We start from the raw sequence: 14,475 nt of genomic DNA on the forward strand, positions 1-14,475 counted from the left end.
ATACAACTTTAGACATAATTGATATACGTTTAAAGTTTAAACATATTTCAATATGAGAATATTGCAACAAATAGATAATTGTTTCACAGAGATAATGGAAACATGATGTTACAATATAAAAATATAAACATTAAGAAAAAAAAGGAATTATATTTTTCATAAAAAATATATAATACGATTAGAAGTTTAAAAATATAATGTTTAAAGCAAGACAATATAGTAGCTTTTAGTAAATGTATATTTTTAATATTACATGAAAAAAATTGTTTTGGCACACGGACGATTGCGCATTATGATTATGAACAACGTTTTTATTAAAATAATATTCTACTAGATTCTATCTTTACAAACTTTGTCTTGCCAAATCTTAAACCGAGTTTAAAGTTTTTCTGTATAATTCTTTCACCCGTATCACATTTTATGCTTCCACCATAACGCGAATTACAGACAAATACGAAATAGAAGCTCTTAAGATACTCATGTACGTTGACAAATTTATCACAATAAAATGTCCAGCTTGTAACATGACGGGAGATTGTGTCCGCATAATGATAAAGATTAAGTTTTTTGTCAGATCCGCAGGAAGGTTGTACCAAGCATTTTGATAAATTGAAAGTCCAATTTCTTCCATCTGGGATTTCAGGTAGTCCCCGATAAAACTATATAGCGTTAATTGTAATAGGAAAGTACTCTGCACTATTACACTTTTTCCTGCCATAACAACGTTGTTGACTTTCAATGCTAGAATAAACTGAAAATCTGTAACAGAAATTAATGGATTCCTTATAATATAACTTCGTGTTTTACGAAACAGTAAATGATAAAATATATTCACCCATTATACATAATTGTATACTGATAATGAATAACTGAATTAGTAAAACAAAATTAACTGTATCGGCAAGTTGTGTGGCCATTCTTATTAAGTAGCTATGCCTTTTAATTAGCGCGATAAAACGCTCATAAACCTTGGGTGTTGTAACATCAAACTCGAAAAACTTGGCTTTTAAAACTTCCACTTGACCGCAAACGTGCAGCGTAATGTTGAGAAACATACAGTCGGTACCTTAATAGAAAAGAAATTGATATATAATATTGTAATATTAAGTTGGCTCATCGTCAATTTTTGCGTTCCACAAAAACATTTAATTTTAGTATTGTAATAATATTGTTGTATCACATGAAAATTAATAGAAGATTCTGATGTACAAAATTATATAATTTTGTGTTCATAAAATTTCTTAAATGATATTATATAATATAAAAAATAAGCGAAAATATCAAACAGTAAACATTACCCTGATTAGCGGTACTTCCTAGAATAAGTGAAATAGTTTGGATGAGACATAAGATTCTATGCATGCTTGTTGGGGCATGCAAGTATTCTAATGCGCATCTTGATGGCATTGGATAGTTTAATACAGCGTCTTCATTTGTTACATTTATCTGCTTATTTACATTATCACCCAGAAGAGGAATTAGCACATATATTATAGAACCAAAGTAAGAGAAACTCAGCATGAAACAGCAGACAAATCTTCCCATAAAAGCATGTTTTCGCATAATGGCCCGCTGATTTGTGTTTTCAATCATCAGATAATCATCCACAACAGAGCCGTAATTGTTAATCAAACCTCTTGCATAAGCACGAAACCATACTGTCTTCAGCACACCGAGTATTCCGGCAGAGATTAACATGAGGCTGTCTACGTTTTGCTCGGCATCAGTGCAACCCATATAGAGTTCGATGGAAGGCAATATCACCACTAGGCTCTGTAGGTATGTGTAAATCGTATATATTTTTTTATATAAAATGTTATGTGTTTATAATATTTTAATTGGATTTTATTAATATTAATTGCAAATAATACATTTTAGAATTTTATATACAAATAATACGGCTCATTTTTGTCTACATAAAGCATAAAAGGATGCTAAAATATGCCAGGTTGATTTAAAAATGCAGAATAGTACATAATTATCTGTTTAAAAATTGAACTGAATATTTTTCAAAATAACGAGACAACAAACGATAATAATAAATGATAAAAATTGTATGTATAGCATTAATTTTTTCGCGCCAAAGTATAAAACACAGTTTAACAAAACTCGATATCAATGCTTGCTGTTCTGTCTCATGTCATTCAACTAATTCGTTTCTCTCACATGAAGTATGAAATAAACAGTATAGGTCTAGAATGTGCAAATTATGCTATATTTAAGTATGAACGGTAAACAGACACGAAGATTTTAAGAAGAGAAGTCTTTGTTAGTCAAAACTTCCAAGGGCTTACGATCGTGATCATTTACAATCCATTCGACATGTTATTATCCCTAGAAAGTAATACTTCACTGTTCACGTTGTCAATAATGGGACATGTATTGTCCAAAAATTCAAGCATTTTGTATTGCCGTTGCAAAGTTTTATTTAGAACAACATGATGTGAGAGATGTTTTACATATATGTCTTTGGACTATCGCGCAACAAAGATCACTGACATCGATGAAGATGCGTACCACGCAACAGGTGGCAAAGATGCATCGTAATAGCGAATAGACGTTATAAACTTGCAGTGGCCAAACGCCGATGGGCCACGTTAGCAATTTGAAGGGGGTCGTCGCGTATGAGACATCATCTTTCCATCGTTCATTCGCCATTGAGTCGAGGTAATAACTGTAACTGACGCCAATGACTGATGATGCGTTTGGTACATAGACGTAATGCCTCTATTTCGATTCATTATTTATTCAGCAGGAAACGTATACCCGTTTTTCAACCTGCCTTTATGCTCTTAACACATTATAATAAAACATAGAGAATTATGCTTTCACGCAAAATTTACGTTATTGTATATGAATTTACATGACTACTTCTCCTAAGAGTTGTCTTGGATTGAACAACTACTTTTTATATCGCACAAACTGTTAGATAGAGCCGTATACATTTCGTTCACTATGTAAAAGCGATTGTTTCACATTTTATTTTAGTTCAATATTATTTTTGTTAAATAGTATGAATTTAATCTATCCAAAAATGAGAATACGTATTGTGTAAATAATTTATTTCCTTTACCTTCTTTCACAGACTATTGATCAATAAACTGATAAAGGATTATGCGCTATGAATAAGTAAGTCTCTATTTCAAAAATTTTCTTTCTTTTTATACCGATACATTAATTTAGTATCTAATAATAAGTTGAAGGCTGTATATTGTTAATAACGAATAACGTAATAAATTAATTTAACATAAATATAACTGTAATTGTTATAGCGAGCAATTTTATTAAAATAAAATGTTAATTTCAATACATGCTTTTTTTATGCATTAAAGTTGTTATTCGCTTAAATTGTACATTAACAATTTATGGAATAGTTATTTTTTATTTGTTATACTTCACACTTTTACCATTACACGAAGTACAGACAGATACGAAAGAGATGCTTTTAGGATGCTCACGTAAGTTGCCAGATTTATCACGATAAAATTTCCAGCTTGCAAGGTAACTGGAGACTCTGAGCGCATAATGATGAAGATTAAATGTCTCGTAAGTTTTGCGGGAAAGTTGTACCAAGTGCTTTGATAAATAGACAGCCCTATTTCTTCCATTTCGGATTTTAAATAATTCCCAATAACACCGTATAAAGTTAATTGTGTCAGAAAACTAATTTGTACAATAACATTTTTTACAATTAAAACAATGTTATTTTTTTCTAGTTGTAGTATAAGTTGAAGTCCTGAAAAAAATATTTATTTGCTTATTATAAATTTTTATGATACAATTTATATGTTTCGCAAAACAATGGCCGCGTTCAGCAGACACAACTGTTGAGTGTCGTCTCATTAACACGCTATGCTGATTGCACGTTTGATTGCTACTGAGCGGTTTGTTCTGCTGAACGCGCCCATTCATAAATGACATATCATTCACACACCCATTATGCACAAAAGTATACTGATGATAAATAATTCTATCAGCAGAACGAAACTAATCATTTCGGCAAGTTCTCTGGCCAGTTTTATTAAGTACTTGTGTCTTTCAACTAACACGTTAAAACGATCGTAGATATGCGGACTTTTGACATCAAAATCAAGGAAATTGGCTTTTAAAATTCTCACTTGGCCGCAAACGTGTAATGTAACGTTCAAAAACAATGCGTCGTTACCTTTATCAAAAGGATCGAAGCACATTGATATATATATATATATATATATATATATATATATATATATATGTAGGTCTGGAAGTATGTTCCGGGACTTTTATTTTTGATATCGGTATATTCCGGGACATTTGGCAGTTTCCAGGACTGTCCTGGAAAAAATTGATGTCCTACGGCATTTTTTGGGACAGTTTTTTGAATCTGATTACATATATATGCGTTATATTCCAGGACTGTACATTTCAAAAAACGTAAACAGTCCCGGAACATACCTCTGGACCTACATATATATATATATATATATATATATATAGATATATATATATATATATAGATATACAGAATAATATTGTGATTAAAATGATGAAAGATATATGTATATTTTTTTTGTTATATATCTTCCAAACATATACATATATATAATATGTCTAGTAATTACCGTGCCGCACTTCTCGTGAGCAGGTAGAGCGGATTAAACTGAATAAAACAGTTCTTTACCGCTTTGCAAATTTCTAAAAAATTAGTAAGAAATTAATTAATAAAAGTTTGTTGATTAAGCGTGCATTCGCGCGATTCAGCTCTGGAGTTCCGTAAAGCGCATATGCGCGCATTTATCTGTAGCATACGTAACGTTTACTATAGAAAATGTGCGCATATAAGGAAGATATCCCAGCCCAGTGTTATTTGTTGTTGCTGAACGCATGCTTCTTTCAAAACCTTGTCACGTATTATAACAACCGCAACCGTATGACGCTGGGGTGTCTCTTCTCATCGAATTACGCGGATGCACACTGATTAGCAGATCTTTATTAATTAATATTCTTCATTAATTTTTAAGAAACTCACTAAACAGTAAACGTCTTTTCTATTCAAATCAACTCGCTTTATCTATATTATACGGTAAATAAATGGCACGGTAATTACCAGTACATTTTATAATTTTATATTTGCTTAAAATAAATAAAGCAAAACTACCGAGTTTTAACAATATTGTCTATAATCGGCAGACCATAAATAATTTGCATTAATGAAGATAATAAGACTTTCTTATGCATGCAATATATTTCTATATCTATGTGCGGTGTATTTTGAAATAAAATTGCTATAGCAATAAAAAATAATAAGGCAAAAAAACGTCAAATAACAAGCTGACAATACCATGATTAGCAGTACTCGCTAGTAATAATGCAATAGTATCGATAAAGCAGAAGACTTGATGTATGCTCACTGGAGCATTCAAGTACTTCATAACGCATTTTGATGGTATTGGATACTCCAGCATGGTACCTTCATTCGTTATATTGACATGCTTATTTTCATCCAGAATAGCGATTAGCCCGTACATCACACAACTAAAGTAAGCGAAGCCCAAAATTAAACAGCAGAGAATTCTTCCCATAAAAGTATGTTTTCGCATGATGGCACGCTCCATTGTGTTTTCAATTGTCAAATAATCCTTCATGACAGAGCTATAATTGTTAGCCAAATTTCTTGCGTAAATGCGAAACCATACTGTCTTCAGCATACCGAGTATCCCGCAACAGATTAACATGAGGCAGTCTACGTTCGTCTCCGCGTCAGTGCAGCCCAAGTAAAATTCGATCAAAGGTACGATGAACATGAGGATCTGTTGACACGATTTTACGTGATATAGCATCAAACAGATATCAATTTACGTTGATCTCGAAAGATCATGCGTCACTCATCGTCGAGGCTGAACTCAGAAGGTGCATACCGCGCAACAGATGCCCAAGGTACATGGTATTAGCGAAAAAACATTGTGAACTTGAAATGGCCAAACACCGATAGACCAAGCCACCAATTTGAAAGGGGTTATCGCGTATGCGATATCGTCTTTCCATCGTTCACTTGCCATCGGACTAAGGTAATGACTGTAACTGCTAACAATAACCAATAATGTGACATGCTCGATACAACGCCGACGTCTGCGTTCCGGCTCATTATTTATTCATCTTGAAACTTATATATCAACCTGCCTTTATGCTCTTAACGCATTATCGCAGAATATATAGAACTATGTTGTTACACAAAATTATTCTTCAATAAGAATACATAATGTATAGCCTTAATAAGAATTTATTGTGACCACGGTCTTACACATATTGTGACTATATTTCTTAAGCTGTCGCTTATCGAACAATCGCTTCACATTATCGTACAACATGAACAACTGGCAAGAAGAGAACTTTACATGATCCGCTCATATATACTACCGCGTATGTTCTACTGATAGTATTATATTTTATTTTGTCTTGACTCCTTTATTTTATTTTAACTGTGAATGTTGTAGATTTAATTTGTCCAAATATAAAAATATGTAGCACGGATGAGTAGACTTTTTTTTCTTTAAAAGAAGTTGCTTTGTCAAAGCGGATAAAAATGTTTTACAATTAAACTTTTCTATATACCTTAAAAAGAATTTATAGGATCTTATTTCCTTAATAATAAATAAAATTCAAAATAATGAAGTTTTTAAATAATTTATTTTTGCTTGTAATATATTTTTAATAATGTTAAGTTTTGATGTAATATAAATTGGAATTATATACTATTCAATTAGGCTAAAAATTTCGCATCGCTATAAATACTCTTCTTAAATAGTATGTCACATAATATATAATATGAAAAATTTATTAGTATCTATTTGTTTATTGTTTTTCAACCATAATACGTAAGGCGGATAAATAAGATACTGCAGTCCTCAGAATGTCCGTGAAGGTAGCACGTGTAATGTAGAAAAACTTTCCGGCGGTCAGACGAATGGGTATATTTGTTTTTATCATAATAAACGTCAGGTCTCTTATATCATTGGGTGAAAAATCGTACCAGTTACTGTCATAAAGCGCGAATGACAAGGCTTCGCTTTGATCCCTCAAATTATCGCCCGCGTACGAGTACAGGAAGCATTGCAGCAACATAACGATCATTATCACAATGCTCTTCATTATCATAACCATGTCGTGAATGTGCCAAGATACAATAAGTCCGAAGCCTTAAATTAATACATTTTATTCTCCGTGACTGGTTCTCTTCAAACTATATTATATTAAAATGTTTCATTAAATCCTCATATATAGCTGATACTATCTATGTATGTATATAGAGGAATCCCCAATTTATGGGCTATTGCAGAGGCCAGATCTCGCCCTAGAGGATGAAGTTATATCCGACTCGTTATTGTCGTTATAATAATATAAAGAAATTTTTAAAAAATATATTATTTTTATGTAACTTTTACAAAAATAAAACTTATTCGGTTTTCCAAACATTACAAACATTTTTATATATGGTCTTTTTAATAAAAAAGAATTTGAAAACCTTTTAAAATATAGAGCATATACTGATATACGATTCAAAAAGCTATTAATGCATCAATTTTCTTACAATATGCAAATTTATCTTTTATTTAAACAAAATAATTGTTAATATAATATAGTATTTTTTTTGTTGATATCCAAATGCAAATTATACAATACTGTTACGAATATAATTTTTTGAGGAACTTATATAATAATAATTCTTGTATATTTCATATTTCTTTTACACAATTTTTACGTATTAATTATTATGACGTATAAAAAATTTTATTAAGATTAATAAAACAAATATTTAAATTATTTAAATTGTATATATATATATATATATATATATATATATAATTATTATTTCAACGATATATATATATATATATATATATATATATATATATCGTTAAAATAATAATTAAATATATATTTCTTTTGGATATCACGGACTTTCTTATATTACGTGAAGAGATTTTGAAAATAACTCATTCGACTTACCTGTTATGCATATCAAAATGGCGCTGGTAAAGATCTGAGTCAAAATAATTATACTGTAAGAATCATCGATGTTTTCCGTGAGTTTTAACAACTCTCGATGTCTAATAACGAATTCTTCAAAGATGCTGCCTCCTTTGCGCTTGTGCTTGCGATCGATCTGCTGAAAATCGATCATCAATAGTTCGAGCTGTCCGCACAGATGCATCGTGACACCGACGAACATTCCCTCCGTACAGCAGTTTCCAGCGTATGTGATCAACAACTGAATCACCTGGTAGAATGTAATGAGGATATACTGGAGATTGGAGACGGACTCGAAAAGACAGGACATTGGGAGGACAAATGTCCTTCCGTTGGTGGTCGCGTGTGCAAAGGGCAAGAGTCGCAACATATAAAATGTAAGGGAAATAAATCCAGAGTAAAACAGAGACAACGAAATTATTCTCGCCGTGCGTGCGTACTGGATCATGATCTCGCGCGACCTCGCATCTTTGACGCTACACCAGTCCTGGATAGCGGAGTATAAACTGGTTGAAAGGGTGGATCGCTGTATCTGCAACAGGGTGAGTTTGACAATTCCTAACATTGCACTTGAGGTCACCACGTACGTATCAATCGGATCTGCTGAGGAATTGTCGCAGGCGAGATATACATTCATCAATAGTGTTGTCATCAGCCAAATCTAAAATAATAGATTGTTGCGGTAAATAAAAAAATGTTATCTAAAATTTTTTATTTGTAATCTTTACGCTTGCAGATAAAATTTAATTTTTAATGCATTTTTCTACTCAATATACAAGCAATGCATTTTTAAATACATTTCTACATCTATATATTTTTACTTGTCACTGAAAATTGTCAAAAGCAATCAATAAAATGTATATACGTTGTTTTCGAAAATATCGTTACATTCAATTTTATTATTGTATATAATCTACAATATTAATTATAATAATAATAAATTAATAATATAATGATATTATTAAAACAATATATGTACATTATATATGAATATATACATATGTGTGTATATATCTAGTATATATAAACTTAAAAATTAAAGTTTCTCTCACCTCGCTTACAATCGCAAAGAAGTAACGTATCTTCGAATAAAAAATATCGTTTTCAATTGGCCATACTCCTATCGGCCACGCCAAAACTTTATAACTTGACAATGCATAAATAGCATCCTTGTTCCAGTACACCATTCTCGAAGCGATGCCAAACTGATTGTCCAGAGATGTACATCTTAGCGTACACGCAGAGTAATTATGCATTAATACCATCTTTATTAATCGATTTGCTACGCTGACAACACCACGACACTCGGACATATAACATCTCTTCTTCGCCCACATCCTACCTCTCTCATATCCTATAACTATTGATCGAGAGAATATAGCAGCATTGAACTACTCGCACATCAGACCATATGCATGTTTAAAGATCATGCACAGTGGGTATTTGCTCGATGGCAAATTGCTCGATCATCGAACAATATTATTGCCTTACAATCCCCTGATGTCCCTTGAATTGTCTAGCGTACATAAAAAATATCGGTGAGCAGAATTTGCAGTTTATGCAATTTATAAATTTTCCAGGAAACGTATCGCGTATGTTACTCGGTACTCTTCGATGTAATGCATATACTTACAAATAAAGAAAGAGACCACCGTGGAAGTTTAACTTATAACAAAATGTCCATGTGGTAGATGGTAGATGTACTTTAGTTTCCAGTATAGAAACATCCGACGTTTCGAATTGTGTTGAACAAAACAATAACGTAAACGTACTTTATATTTATTTCTATGGACGAAAAGGTGACGGTGCATCCATTCTGCACGCTGTTATACAGTACTTGATGACAATGCTAACACACGGGTACACGTTTGTGAAACCAACTGTTTTAGAGAATGTAAGTAATTTTAAAATAATTTATACTTTTGACACTTTATACACTAGAAAAATAAAATAAACATACAGATATAAAAAATATTTTTTCACTCAGCGTTATAGCGTTTAATGTGCATAATTTAATTTAAAAAATTTTTTAAATTAACTTATTACGTCAAGATGAACTATATAAGAATAATAATATATTGCTTAAAACCAAGAATTGTATATAATTACAATTAATAAATACACTATATGTTTTAGATTATACTTTTAAAAATATGCAGATATAAATGTGCGATGCTTAGTAATTAGTAGACTTATTTATTTAAATTTTTTATACAAAAAAATAATAAATAATATTTCCTTGCATAATAAGCATTTTTAATAAAATGTACAACATGTAGTCACTTGTTTATAAAAAATTAAGTAGTTAACTTAAAAAAAAAACATAAATATATTATCTAAATAAGTAATTAAAGTACTATTACACATTTGAAGCAAAAAGTGTAAAACATTTTTAAATAAGCATAATACTAACAATTTTATGTTGTAAACGTTTGAAAAACTTAGCAGGAAAATGAAAATATGATTAGAAAATATAAACAGCACAATACACTAAAATATATAAATATATTCTGTTTCATTTATCTACACGCTATTATCTACATGTGATATGGCATAATAAACAAACAATTCCATACAAAAATTACATTATTCTTCCATTGTCACCCGTAAAAACGATATGTATGTCAAAGAAGTTTTCAAAATATCTGTTGTAGTGCTTCGAGTAATATAAAAAAATTTTCCAGCAGTGAGTTGAAGAGGGGTCCTCGTCCTCATCATAATAAATATCAAATCCTTCACTATAATAGGCGGCAATTTGTGCCACGCTGTGCTATATATTGCCGAAACGATTGATTCGCTTTGTTTCTGCAAAGTTTCACCGGCATGCGTGAACATGAAGGATTGTACCATAAAGAACTGAACAAAGATCATACTCTTTACTATATCAGTATAATTCTGATGCTTAACAGACACAATGATACGCATTCCTGAAAAAAACATTTTTCTGTTTTTTTTATCCTTCATTAAAGTTTCAACATTATTAATCAAATTTGTGTAAGTTTATTGTATACAAAAAATTCATTCTTAATTCTCGTAATAATAAAAAATTTTGATCTCATCAGTAACAGAAGAAACGGAATGGGTATTTATGATATATAAATACCTGAAATCGCAATCACAATGGTAGTTATTAACAAACGAATTAAAATATTGAGATTAAAGGAGTCTTCAATATTTTTAGCCAGTATTATTAGTTTATAATGCCTTCTGATCCAAGAACTCAATATGCTGCGATAATTATTCTTCTCGTTAGCTCTTCTACCAACGAGTTCAACAAAGCGAATCCTCAGGAGCTCTAGCTGGCCGCAGAGGTGCATGGTAATAGCAAAAAAGAAGCTATCGTTTGCGCATTCTGCTACGTAGAGTATAAACGCGATAGGTATTTGCATAAGGAAAACTGCTCTGTATGTAGAATATGAAATCCCTCGGAATAGGCATGTTGACGGAAGAAGAAAATTCCATAAAGTTACAGTATCATTACCAATAGTTACGACCTGTTAAAACATCTTAAGATGTATTATGCAATTTTACAATAGTAACAACAAGTAAAAGACACGTGACAAACAGATGAAAATGCAATATTTGTAGAGAAAAATGTTTATATAATTAATAATAGGCCTGCATAATTTTATTTCTTATTAATGAATTTAATAGGTTAATATATTATTTATCGATTTATGCCAATCATAATATTCTTCACGAACGAATTTTTACGAATTAATTTTATTATAATTGCTACATTGTATAGTGTCAATGACAGTTTAATGCGAGGTTTAATGTAATTAAAGTAACATTTTGTGTCACAAATAAAATAGCACCTGTTGTTGATTTACGATAATAGCGGAAAGGTATACGGCACCGGCTAGAATTCCAATTATCAAATGAGACACAGTGATCACTCGACCTATTCGTGCATATCCCGCCATTATTAGATAAGACTGTTTCTCCGTCAACGAGAACGACCAATCGTCAATTGCAGAATTCACGTTGACGACAATCTTTTTCATATAAATACGCGCAAAAACAACATTTATCCACGAATGAAAACCAGTTTCTATTACAAGAAAAATATCCAGAACGTCTCTGGTATCACCGCAGTTTTTGAAAGGTTCCATCAGCATGATGATCACTGTGAGAGACTATATAATATAACAAAGATTCAACCCTTTTTAAAATAAGTATGAATTGTACAAGGTTCTTGATAATAAAAGTAAAACCTGATAATAAGAGTAAAAAAACTTGGTCTCGCAATGCGTAAATTTAATTTAGATTTTATAGACATAGTTAATTAAACGTTCCATACTTTCGTAAAAAAAATTACTCCTATAATTCCTTAAAAATTTAAATTAGCTGCAAAAAATTGATTAAGTTATTATTATTAAATTATGATTAGATAAACTTTCAGTAAAAAATTTGTGTATCAACTAGATATGTCTTTACATTTATCATTACTTTTTACATCTAAAAAGGAAAGCAATTTTTGGATTTTACGCTATTTTGTCTTACCTCAACAATAAATATGATAAACCAGCGAAGTGTGCAAAACATATCGTTCTGCTGCAAAGGCCATACACCGACTATCCACATCATCTTTCTTATCACTGAAAAGCCATAGTCCATGCCACTGTTCCAATTTGTCTTCATATCCGACAATACGGTACTTTCGATCTCAAGGAAATTGTGACGGTGTCATGCATGAAAGAACGTTATTGTTCAATTTATGCAATGTATGGCTTCGAGAAGAATTACTATAGTCGGACGTATCATTTGTTTATCGATCGATTTTTACGTTAGTAAGATAAGTATATAGCACTATAATGTTGCGTGATCGTACATTTTTGTAATACGTCCATGTTTTTCCATAATGTGCACAATTTTCGATATTTTCGATAACTTTGCCATTCCATCGATATTTGTAAATTATCTGAAACAGAGCGATACAGTGTATTGAACTTACGAGGTCTGACAACAAAGTTTGCAAATTTATTATCACGATACATATCTTATTTCTTGTCTTACTGAATTTATCACTGTGGCCTCTTCAAAGTAGTCCTCTTGAGAAGTATAACATCCGCCTCGCAAATTATGAATTTTCACCCAGATGTTTATGCTATATCGATATCTCTGCGCGATAAATCTGTCAAAATCTGAGAGTCTTCCGAGCAAGGCCAAGACCGATATTCTCTTGTCCCCGGACGAAAGACGAAGAAAGAGAAAAAGGATGAACAAAGAAAGAAGTTCGGCTAAAGGAGCAGACCTTTTGGGATGGGTTGAGAGCGCGAGCAGTTGTCAAGAATCCACCAGACGACTCCGTCTCTCTTCCTTTGGATCTTTCATGTTCAACTTTGTCATCGCAGCATAGTAAAAAAGAATAATTATATTGCTCTTATTTATACATTTAATATATATTTTTTAAAAATATATTATTAATTGTTCTTCCTGATTATATTTTAACATCCGGCTTTGTATCGGCTATTAAACGATTCTTTATTTGCGTTTTAATATTCATTTATACAATTTTATAATAATTCTTTTCAATTATATTTAACATTTGTGCGATTTTATAATTATTCTTTTTATCTATATTTGATATTTATTTGTGCGATTTCATATATAATTATTCTTTCAATTTATATTTAATATTTATATTTGCGATTTTATAATTATTCTTTCTATTTTTCACGTATCCACGTAAAACTAGATTAATACGTATACAATAATTTGATTTTATGGAAAAAATTAAATCAATATCAATCGAATATAAATGTATCGAAATGTTGACGTTGTTGGAGCGCGATGCTGATTGATCATCTCGTTTATGTGTCGCGTAGCTTGCTTCATATACATTACATAAGTAAAAGTAAAGTTCTGTTATATTCTACATTAATCAAGCAAAACGTATTTTTCATCACACAAGTTCAGTTCTGTTACATTACACATGAATTAATCAAGACATATTGTTTTTGTTATTAAATTTGTAAATGTATGAAAAACAAAGAATTAAACTAATATAACTATATATAAAGCATATTTGCTCGTACTTTCATTGTGTTGCTTGAGATTGTGGAATTATTAGTGAAGAGTTAACAATCTCTATGTACTCTTATAAAGCTAACCACGATTATATGTATACTTCCGAAGTAACTTTGGATTCTTACAAGAAGTTAAATGGCTAATATGCATTTTATGTACAGGTGCATCTCCAGCGCGTAGATATCAACGGCGACAACTTCGCGGCACGTATTATAAATAAATGCTAAATAAAATATACCGTGCCCCCGTGCAATTTTGGCTTTTCCGCTGAGAGAAACGGGACCGTGGGAGAAATAAAACAGAAAGGAAAAGATTGCGGAAGTTAAAGCTTCCTCTATGAGGAAGCCAATTGCAAATTTTTCTAATTTGCACAAATTTTTTTCTTTTGACAACTACTACAGGTTTTTTGTTATTTGTTCTTATATAATTAAATGT

General features: G+C 31.2%; 4 protein-coding genes across 7 annotated transcripts; all 4 read right to left on the reverse strand.

Moving 5' to 3' along the window:
- Positions 1-207: 207 nt before the first annotated feature.
- LOC143895921 (odorant receptor 9a-like) lies at positions 208-5,758 on the reverse strand. 2 transcript variants are annotated; one of them, XM_077403414.1, is made up of 4 exons: positions 5,690-5,758; positions 1,299-1,773; positions 836-1,066; positions 208-759 (listed from the first exon to the last, which is right to left on the reverse strand). In XM_077403414.1, the coding sequence occupies exons 2-4, from the start codon at positions 1,735-1,737 to the stop codon at positions 419-421; spliced, it is 1,011 nt and encodes a 336-aa protein (XP_077259540.1). In that variant the 5' UTR covers positions 1,738-1,773; positions 5,690-5,758; the 3' UTR covers positions 208-418. The 2 variants fall into 2 exon arrangements, with proteins under 2 accessions (XP_077259540.1, XP_077259539.1); XM_077403413.1 differs by lacking the exon at positions 5,690-5,758 and adding an exon at positions 2,518-2,659.
- On the reverse strand, positions 3,379-6,573 carry LOC143895923 (odorant receptor 10-like). Of its 2 annotated transcripts, none has more exons than XM_077403418.1 (4): positions 5,898-6,573; positions 5,450-5,789; positions 3,935-4,165; positions 3,379-3,736 (listed from the first exon to the last, which is right to left on the reverse strand). In XM_077403418.1, the coding sequence occupies exons 1-4, from the start codon at positions 6,036-6,038 to the stop codon at positions 3,396-3,398; spliced, it is 1,053 nt and encodes a 350-aa protein (XP_077259544.1). In that variant the 5' UTR covers positions 6,039-6,573; the 3' UTR covers positions 3,379-3,395. The 2 variants fall into 2 exon arrangements, with proteins under 2 accessions (XP_077259544.1, XP_077259542.1); XM_077403416.1 differs by having other exon boundaries at positions 5,321-5,789; positions 5,898-6,571.
- A 120-nt stretch (positions 6,574-6,693) lies between these two features.
- Positions 6,694-9,811, reverse strand: LOC143895909 (odorant receptor 49b-like). The gene is made up of 3 exons (XM_077403394.1): positions 9,060-9,811; positions 7,987-8,668; positions 6,694-7,175 (listed from the first exon to the last, which is right to left on the reverse strand). The coding sequence occupies exons 1-3, from the start codon at positions 9,342-9,344 to the stop codon at positions 6,832-6,834; spliced, it is 1,311 nt and encodes a 436-aa protein (XP_077259520.1). The 5' UTR covers positions 9,345-9,811; the 3' UTR covers positions 6,694-6,831.
- Positions 9,812-10,252: 441 nt separating this feature from the next.
- Positions 10,253-14,209, reverse strand: LOC143895919 (odorant receptor 4-like). 2 transcript variants are annotated; one of them, XM_077403412.1, is made up of 6 exons: positions 13,027-14,209; positions 12,842-12,931; positions 12,514-12,755; positions 11,826-12,146; positions 11,111-11,501; positions 10,253-10,934 (listed from the first exon to the last, which is right to left on the reverse strand). In XM_077403412.1, the coding sequence occupies exons 3-6, from the start codon at positions 12,649-12,651 to the stop codon at positions 10,594-10,596; spliced, it is 1,191 nt and encodes a 396-aa protein (XP_077259538.1). In that variant the 5' UTR covers positions 12,652-12,755; positions 12,842-12,931; positions 13,027-14,209; the 3' UTR covers positions 10,253-10,593. The 2 variants fall into 2 exon arrangements, with proteins under 2 accessions (XP_077259538.1, XP_077259537.1); XM_077403411.1 differs by having other exon boundaries at positions 12,514-12,931.
- Positions 14,210-14,475: the final 266 nt, after the last annotated feature.

Source organism: Temnothorax americanus, unplaced genomic scaffold (assembly GCF_048541705.1).
Source record: "Temnothorax americanus isolate GAGA-0224 unplaced genomic scaffold, ASM4854170v1 Scaffold17, whole genome shotgun sequence".
Taxonomy (NCBI): Eukaryota; Metazoa; Arthropoda; class Insecta; order Hymenoptera; family Formicidae; genus Temnothorax; species Temnothorax americanus.

Coding starts and splice junctions, on each gene's coding strand:
- LOC143895909 (XM_077403394.1), bottom strand. CDS start 9,344: ATGTGGGCGAAGAAGAGATGTTATATGTCCGAGTGTCGTGGTGTTGTC. Junction 8,669..9,059: donor TCTTTGCGATTGTAAGCGAG/GTGAGAGAAACT, acceptor CTATTATTTTAG/ATTTGGCTGATGACAACACT. Junction 7,176..7,986: donor CATTTTGATATGCATAACAG/GTAAGTCGAATG, acceptor TATTAATTTAAG/GCTTCGGACTTATTGTATCT.
- LOC143895923 (XM_077403416.1), bottom strand. CDS start 6,038: ATGGCAAGTGAACGATGGAAAGACGATATCGCATACGCGATAACCCCT. Junction 4,166..5,320: donor AGCGAGTACTGCTAATCATG/GTATTGTCAGCT, acceptor CTTTTGATAAAG/GTAACGACGCATTGTTTTTG. Junction 3,737..3,934: donor TATACTTTTGTGCATAATGG/GTGTGTGAATGA, acceptor TATTTTTTTCAG/GACTTCAACTTATACTACAA.
- LOC143895919 (XM_077403412.1), bottom strand. CDS start 12,651: ATGAAGACAAATTGGAACAGTGGCATGGACTATGGCTTTTCAGTGATA. Junction 12,147..12,513: donor TTATCATATTTATTGTTGAG/GTAAGACAAAAT, acceptor TATATTATATAG/TCTCTCACAGTGATCATCAT. Junction 10,935..11,110: donor CATTGTGATTGCGATTTCAG/GTATTTATATAT, acceptor TGTTTTTTTCAG/GAATGCGTATCATTGTGTCT.
- LOC143895921 (XM_077403413.1), bottom strand. CDS start 2,658: ATGGCGAATGAACGATGGAAAGATGATGTCTCATACGCGACGACCCCC. Junction 1,774..2,517: donor TCTTTGCCACCTGTTGCGTG/GTACGCATCTTC, acceptor ACATACCTACAG/AGCCTAGTGGTGATATTGCC. Junction 1,067..1,298: donor AGGAAGTACCGCTAATCAGG/GTAATGTTTACT, acceptor TTTTCTATTAAG/GTACCGACTGTATGTTTCTC.